The sequence below is a fragment of the Olea europaea genome, chromosome 1 (assembly GCF_002742605.1).
Source record: "Olea europaea var. sylvestris chromosome 1, O_europaea_v1, whole genome shotgun sequence".
NCBI classification, from domain to species: domain Eukaryota; kingdom Viridiplantae; phylum Streptophyta; class Magnoliopsida; order Lamiales; family Oleaceae; genus Olea; species Olea europaea.
This window is the reverse complement of record NC_036237.1, coordinates 29,358,537-29,366,511: the sequence shown is the minus strand read 5'-3', so window position 1 is coordinate 29,366,511 and position 7,975 is coordinate 29,358,537. Positions and strand designations below refer to the sequence as shown.

General features: G+C 36.5%; 1 protein-coding gene across 1 annotated transcript in view; it reads right to left on the bottom strand.

Moving 5' to 3' along the window:
- LOC111400269 overlaps positions 1-6,993 on the bottom strand; it is an 8,652-nt gene extending 1,659 nt beyond the window's left edge. The window contains exons 1-12 of the mRNA XM_023027688.1: positions 6,879-6,993; positions 6,698-6,793; positions 6,223-6,327; positions 5,855-5,897; positions 5,750-5,793; positions 5,541-5,656; positions 5,276-5,377; positions 5,063-5,173; positions 4,880-4,936; positions 4,448-4,514; positions 4,284-4,337; positions 3,911-3,985 (exon numbers count right to left, since the gene is read on the bottom strand). Of these exons, the coding sequence (XP_022883456.1) occupies positions 3,911-3,985; positions 4,284-4,337; positions 4,448-4,514; positions 4,880-4,936; positions 5,063-5,173; positions 5,276-5,377; positions 5,541-5,656; positions 5,750-5,793; positions 5,855-5,897; positions 6,223-6,327; positions 6,698-6,793; positions 6,879-6,992 (984 nt within the window). The 5' untranslated portion in view covers position 6,993. The remainder of the gene's footprint in view (positions 1-3,910; positions 3,986-4,283; positions 4,338-4,447; positions 4,515-4,879; positions 4,937-5,062; positions 5,174-5,275; positions 5,378-5,540; positions 5,657-5,749; positions 5,794-5,854; positions 5,898-6,222; positions 6,328-6,697; positions 6,794-6,878) is intronic.
- Between the last annotated feature and the right edge of the window lie 982 nt (positions 6,994-7,975).

The following is a 7,975-nucleotide window of genomic DNA, read 5'->3' as shown; positions in this document are numbered from 1 at the left end:
TGCAGTTCCCACAAAACAAAAAATTCAGTTTTAGAGATTTAGGCGTTTGCTGTTGCTAAGTGTGCTGTTTCATAAATTTCATTCCTAACAATCAAACCCTACTTACATTCAGCCTACATACAAGATCAGCTCACTTTACGTTAACCCAACACTATAATAATCCATATATCCACATATAATTATTACCGGCGAGCCCATTCCTTTTATCAAGACATTTGGGCCATAAACTAGTGGCCCAAATTACTTCCGATCCCAGTTAAAACTCACTCTCATTTAATCCAATTCAAACCCACTCCCCAAACACTAACACCGCTGGCTCATTTCTATAACAGGATTCAAAACCCCTTCCCATCTGGCACAGTCCCAAATATCCAATCAAACCCGATTATAACCAATCCATTAACATCAAATACCCCACAATTTCACCCGATTCTCTCTCACAACCACTCTCTTGCCGCTGTCGCCTTTAATCACCATCACGCCACCACTTTATTATCTATTGTACCTAGGCATCCAGAGCACTACCGCTTCATCACCATAGGCCACCACCACCAACCCAGGATCATACACTTCCACCATAATTACCACACTTATTTATTTTCTTGTCCATCTCAACAATCTAAAAGTCACAGTCACCACACGCAGTTTTACGTCTACACCAGAACCAGCACAAGTTACAGTCAACAGGGGCTAAAACCATTGGACACGAAGGGAAGAATAGAAGCATAGTTGGGGCTCATAAGTCAACAATTCAGATCAATCGACATACAAATAATCAAAACTAAACAACAAGGAGTCCTTGATCTCTATTTTGTATTGGTTTATACTACTGCTTCATTTTTAAAATTGCATCAATTACAATCTTGTGCTGCTGTTATCGTGATAATTTTAGCCTTAAATCCCACTTGATCGAAACCATTAATCGAATTGATACCAATGACCTAATTGACTTCCATTGTTCCCCACTTAAATTGATTGGAGAATTTGACTAGTGTGTTGACCATTGCTTTGTCATTTTACATGTACCAGCAGTATTAGCTTGTTTTGAATTTAATTAATCCCAATATTTAAAATTAAATTAAAAAAATTGGTACAAGTTATTTTCCATTACTTGCATGTATTATTCACTGATCTCATCATAGCACATCATTTAGCTGGTATTACATTGCATGTAGTTGCGTAGTGGTCGTCTTGTCATCTCTATTTCCAATACATTGACAATGGATCCATCCCAATTTGATGCACTCGCTAGACAATTAGCACAACTTGCCACTAGTCTATCGACAGTCCAATCAGATATAACTGCTACTCGTGAGGAGAGAAAGACCCTAGCTGCTAAGTTGAGCAATTTTAAGCGAACCCCTCGTTTGACTGACACTAATTCTGAAGCGTCTCATTATAGACAATATCATTGTGGACAAAGTGATCGAGAATATTTTCGAAGCGATCGTAGGAATAGGGATCAAGTTCGTGAGCGAGACCAAGGCCATGGTCATCATAGTACTCATTCTCTTCCTCGTCGTAAGGAGCGTTTCTTTAGAGACATTGATTTAGATATTCCTACTTTCGATGGTTGCTTAGATCATGAAATTTTTACCCAATGGAACACCCTTACACAAGAGAATCAGCTAGTAACTGAGTACATTGCTCAATTTGAGGAATTTCGAGTGAAATGTCATGTCATTGAGGATGAGGCCCTGACTTTAAGTAGGTTTATACAAGGTCTACGAGATGAACTTAGGCGTGAGCTTTTCTTTCAAGGCATCACTACTCTTGATCAAGCTTACTCTTCAGCTAGGGACTACGAATTACTTATTAGTACTGCATATGAAAAGTGTGATCACCATCGTTCACCCAACTCATTAGCGTCATCTCATCATAAGTCTATCATAGAGTCTTCCCAGTCTAGTGTTCTTTCCCTTTGGAAAAACAAGTGCAAAGGTCGTGATAGCTCAAGGTCGTCTTCTTCATGTAGAAAGCGTAATGACAATCATCCTTCGGTCTCATTGGCTCCACTTCCTCCTGTTAAGTCCCTTCTAGGACCTCCCCCGTCTAGTGTTCCTCCCATTTGGAAAAATAAGTGCAAAGGTCGTGATAGTCCAAGGTCTCCTTCTCCTTATAGATGGCGTGTTGACAACCATTCTTCCATCTCATCGACTCCACCTCCTCCTGTTAAGTCACTTCTAGGACCTCCCCCGTCTAAGGTTCCTCAAATCTTGAAAAATAAGGGTAAAATTTTTGAAACTCCTGGGACTTCTTCTCATTTGCTATGCATCAGCTGTAAGGACTTTGGCCACGTCTCTTCCAAATGTCCTAACCGAGCTTTAGTGATAAAAGAACGAAAGGATGTAATAGAAGAGTCGTTAGAAGATCTAGTCTATGAATATAAACTTGAAGATTTTGATGACTTGGATGATAGTGAGGATACTTCCTTAAGTGGAATCCCGACCCTTCCCGAGACTTTAGAAACTATACCCCTTGTTTCCGACAACTCTCGATCACATGTTATATGTCATACCCTTACCCAACTCAAAGAGTTTGATGATTTCACTAGTCACCCTTGGAGAATCCAGTCGCCTGTTCTTAGCACTAAGTCGAAATTCTCCACTATTGCCCAACCTCAAACAGATGGTCAAAACAAAATTGCTAACCGAAGTCTTGGCAATTTATTAGAGTCTCTAGTCCAGAAAAATCTTGGGAATTGGGACTCGATCCCCCCAACTGTTCATATTGCATATAACAATTCTATGAATTGGTTTCTAGGTCTAAATCCATTTGAAGTTGTTCATAGTTATAAGTTTAGGCGATCGTTAGATCTTATTCTCATGTCCCTGCATGCTAGTGTGTTGTTGTTAGTTGAAGCATTTGTATATCATCTTCATGACTTGCATATTGAGATCAATAAACAATATGACGCAAGTAATGCATTATATAAACTTCAAGTTGATTCGCATAAACGATATTTTGAATTTAATATTGGGGATTATGTCATATTGCAAGCTTGTAGTGCTGGTCTTTTAAAAATTTTAAACCATGTTGGTTCAAATGCATATGTCATTGTCCTTTCATCACATTTTGACTACCACTCTGCTTTAAATAGTGAGAACTTCATTACTTACAAACACCGTATTACTTCCTTTGATGATCCATTTCTACCTAACTTTGTGGACCCCCAATTTGATTATATTGATATTTCTACTTTAATACCATATATCACAGCACACAAAGATAAAATTGATGTTATTTTAGATGAACGTGTTGTATTGACCAATGATGACAAAATTCAGTACTTCCTTGTTTGTTGGGTAGATCGACGTGCTTCTTATGCTCCTCATTATGTATAATCATGTGAAAATTTCGAAGATGAGGTGCATGAGTATTGGTTATTTGGAGTCCAGTATCAGTACTTGGTTAGAAGGAAAGATCGCCCCTCTTGGTCAGATCATATTCTTAGGAATAAGTTACAGTTTTCAGTACTATCAATTATGGAATTTCGTTACTTGGTTCGTCAGAAAGATCGTCCCCCGTGGCTTGACTTGAAGCATTTGGAGTATCAGATTGACTACAGCCTATACTATCTATCAACCCGACAGAGTCGAGCTTTTCTCCCACCCCGGGAGAGTTGATGAAGACATCAGACGACGTTTACTTATTTTATTTAAACTTTATTTATTTTTTTTGGACTATTATTTAAATTTGGATTTGTATGGGCTCGGGCCCAAGCTCGTTAGGGTTGTGCATCATGTTCTCTTTTTTCTCTTTTTCTTTTCACAATTTATTACCGGATTCTTCTGTTTCCTTTTGTTGCAGCTGGAAGTTGCTATTGGACATGAAGTTTACTCGTATAACGCAGAGACAGATCGATAAAAACATGATAAACTAGGCAAATTGCAACATCGCAAGAACTGACCTGATTTCCAAGAGATGGTACTACTTGATGCACAACCCATTGTGAATCAACCACACCAATTTTCTCGTGTGCAGGCTGCAAAAAGCATAAGAAGTTTAAAAGATTTTTCCAATTAAAGATATCGTGATACTGAAGAGACTTGCAAAATTTAAGAAGTGATGGGTAGCTGTCAATATGGAAAAGCAGCATGAAAACTTGGGAACTGCCTTGGGAACCTAAGATAAGTGCCAAAGAAACATCTTTCTTTTTTTTTTTTTTTTAGTTTCATTTGATTTGTATCTTCTAATGTTTTGTGTAATGCAATTCTGCTCCATTTCTTTCTTCTCTTGGCGCATCCACAAGCACATGAAAGGGTTTTTTGAGAGTCACCAACCTCTACACATCTTCTCAAGGCAAAATCCAATCCCCATCCATGTACCAGATCATTCTGCAAGCATATTATGAGAAAGTTAGCATTTAAAAAAACTATAAACAGAAATAGAATAATTCATGGAATAATTAATTAGATATGGACATGTCAAGATAACTAGAATTCACCTGAATCATCTGCCAAAAACATCTCCAAGCTTCACGAGAAAATACTGGAGCCATAATTTCAACAAAGCTGAATGCAAGCAGAACACAATGTAAATTCTTCGTCGTTTCACATTTCCCATTTTAGTATCGTTCTATGTACAGCAGAATTGTCGATTTTGATTTCATATTCAAGATTCTTAACTAGACTTATTGTTTTTCTACATTACTAAGCGTATTAATTACCATGTATTTTTTTCTATCTCCCTCTGAGCCTACCGTAAAATTATCATCGAGATCATTATTAAATCACTCTTTTATGGGTGCCATTTCAATCACCAACAGACTGTTTCAATCTTTCTTGCATTATCATAAGCATGTGTCTATCTTAAGATTCTAATATTTTGTCAAGATATGCATACAGGTAAGTCGACTGGAGACAGAGAGAGGATATACGCTGCACATGGAGGAAATCTTGGATCGCTGCACCAGCCTGGTTTCTCTTCCGTGTCCCTGTTTAGCACATATACACACCTACATTTTTAAAATGAGCACTGAAACTTGAACAGGTATTAGAGAATTTTGATTCCTCCCATTTTCTTTCAATTTTGCTCAAGGGAAAGAGGCCATTAAACTTACTTGTGAACTTCTCCATCACCTCTCCTCTTTGTCATTTCCCATGTTACGTCATTGGGTTCAAGACCAGGTTGGGAAATATCTAAACGGTGTTTCTTAACTAGTTGAATATACCTGCCATATACGAAAGCCAGATCGATTGAGAACCAAAAGAACATCATAGAACAAAAAATCTATAACTTGGAACATTATCAGGAATTAAGAAATGATTGTTACTTCTCGGCATTGAAATGCTCAGTTCCCAGATCTTCGTCCCAGATGAAAATGTAATCATAAGCTGCAACAATATCAGGATGTAGAAATCTCTTTGCATACCACCTAAGAGAAGAAACCCAAAGATGAAGAGAAGTCATGAAATGTAAAGAATAATCTACATTACTCGAAAGTTTGTAATCCACTCAATGTCGACACTTGTGGTTAGTATGATTAGGCATAGAGTAATCAAAGATCTTAAAGCAAGCATAGAACTGGAGAACTTTACCATTTTGTTTGTTTCCTAACACTGACATGTATTGCACGCCGTGACCATTCAAACTGATCCCAATCGCTTGTCCGGCCATCATAATGAAAAAGCATAATTTGAAAATCCACAGAAAACTACAATGAAATAATAAATTAATCTCAGCACATCGGAAATCTATTGTGTACATATATTTATAAATATCAAGAAATATTATAAACTGCCAATACCTTCTTAACTGCTGCATCAATATTGCTCTTCTGATCCAAACCGACTGTAAATAAGAATTTGGGTGAAAAACTGATATTTTCCATAGAAAATATATGTAATCAAACACACCCTAAATGTTACTAGATACTTTGGCTTCCTTTTTAGATCCTGAATATTCCCAAAAAGCATTATTATAAGCCACTTTAGTTACTATGAAGTCTGTTTCTGAGTTCATTTAGTCTTCAATTTCTTCTTTGATTATGATGAACATACAGTAGGAGTAATGCCTTTCTCATCCTTAATTCCACATAAACTAATATGCCCTGCTGTATCGCATTTCGAGTGTAAATGCATCACAAGTAAATCTGGTAACTTCAACAGTAAACAAAAATATGCAGAGTCTGACTACCGTCAGGGACTGAAGTTGCCATCAGAGTAGGGAGAAAAACTACTTATAATCCTATAGATATTGCGACTTTCAAGTTCGTTATACCTGACTAGGTTCACCCCATAATCTTCGTGGATAAAAATCTGCCTCGAAAACTACAATTCCTTCTGGCAAAGCCTCGGCTCCACGAGGATTTGTAGGAAAATAGATCTGATAAACCAAAAGTAATGAATAAATCATTAGCTAACATCATATCTTACCCTTCCATAGAAACTATATGTGGCATAGAGAAAATTCAAGAAAGCTATTGCTTTCTATCCAAATACTAACCTGGATAGATACGAAAGATAAAGACACGTTAAATGAGTTGCAGTAATTCTGAGAGTCGTGCAATAAGCAAGTTTGTTGAAGAAACTAAAGGGTTATGCAAAAGAAATACGGGGAGGGGTTGGCCTTACGCTAATACCCAGCAGCAAAGCTGACACGCTATCAAAATGACCTCTTAAAAAGTGAGAGAGATTCAACGCTTCAATGAAGCGATACCACAATTTAAAAGAACACTCTCAAGAAACAGAAGTACCTTTGGCATTGTAGGATTTCTAACCAAACCAAAACCATGATTCTCATCATTCAATGCTACATCCAGAGATGTTAAAGCTCCAGAAGGTAAATTAATCTGCCAACAAGAGGAGAGGATGAACTGTGTAGATTATAAATATCATCCCTCGAGCAAGTCTAACTCACAATTTGAGCCTATATACCTTTGTTAAAGAAGCAGATGGAAATGAAACACCAATAAAATATCCAAACACCATTCCCATAATAGTTGTTATTACAAGTCTTGCATTAGAATTAGCATTTGACTTCTTAAACATCCCTCTGTAGATAAAAAGAAAAGGCAACTATAAGCAAACGATCGACAGAGCCAATATTTCATTTCCAATGCAGGCAAGATAACTAAAGAATGGAGAACGCAAACCTGCAATGCAAGGTTCTCATTGTGATAAAAACCTGCCAAACTTAAAAAGTCACGCATTAGACAAAGACCGGTTCTGTGAGCTACTCTTGAAGTCTATATAGCCATCTACCACTTGTGAAAAACGAATTTGCACTTCGGAAAGTAAAAATTCTGTAAAAACATCCATAGGCAGCATTCCGGTGCAAAAATTGAATAGGAAATGCCTTCTGAGAGTAAACAACCTTGAACAGAGATCACAAGAGTAGTTGAAAATTCCAGAAACTTAAATTTTTATTTCTTCATTTATTTCATGGAAGTAACAGAAAACATAAGTTTGAATTCAAACCTTGATATGTGAGACATCACTAACGAAGCATATGATATGATACAAGTGGCTGTTGACATTAACAGAAATTGACAAAGAAATCTAATGCATGCACTCCCAAATTATAAAGTATCAGTTTCTCTTACTTCTGAAATTAAAAGAAACTTGTCATTTGAAAAAATAAATACTAAACCTATAGAGAAAAGTGGAACAATGCAAGAATTCTAAATTGTTTAAGTGGTAAAATCCTATGCCAACAACCAATATATACAAGAATTTGGACTTATCATTTTGATAATCTTGGCCATTAGCATCGAGCAAGTCGAACCCGAAAAGTTCAAAGGAGAAATTCAATTGATCTAAAACTCAAAAACATTCTAATATTGATATTTCCATACTCACTTAATTATTATGCTCATTTTTTGTACTAATTTTTTTTTTTTTCAAATTCATTTTCAATCCCACGTTCTGTAATAAATAATTTTGCACGTAAACTCATAACTTTTTCTAATTTTTTAATCATATTCTTTGAAAAAAAATCACTCATCACAAAATACATTCTCAAAAAATCTACA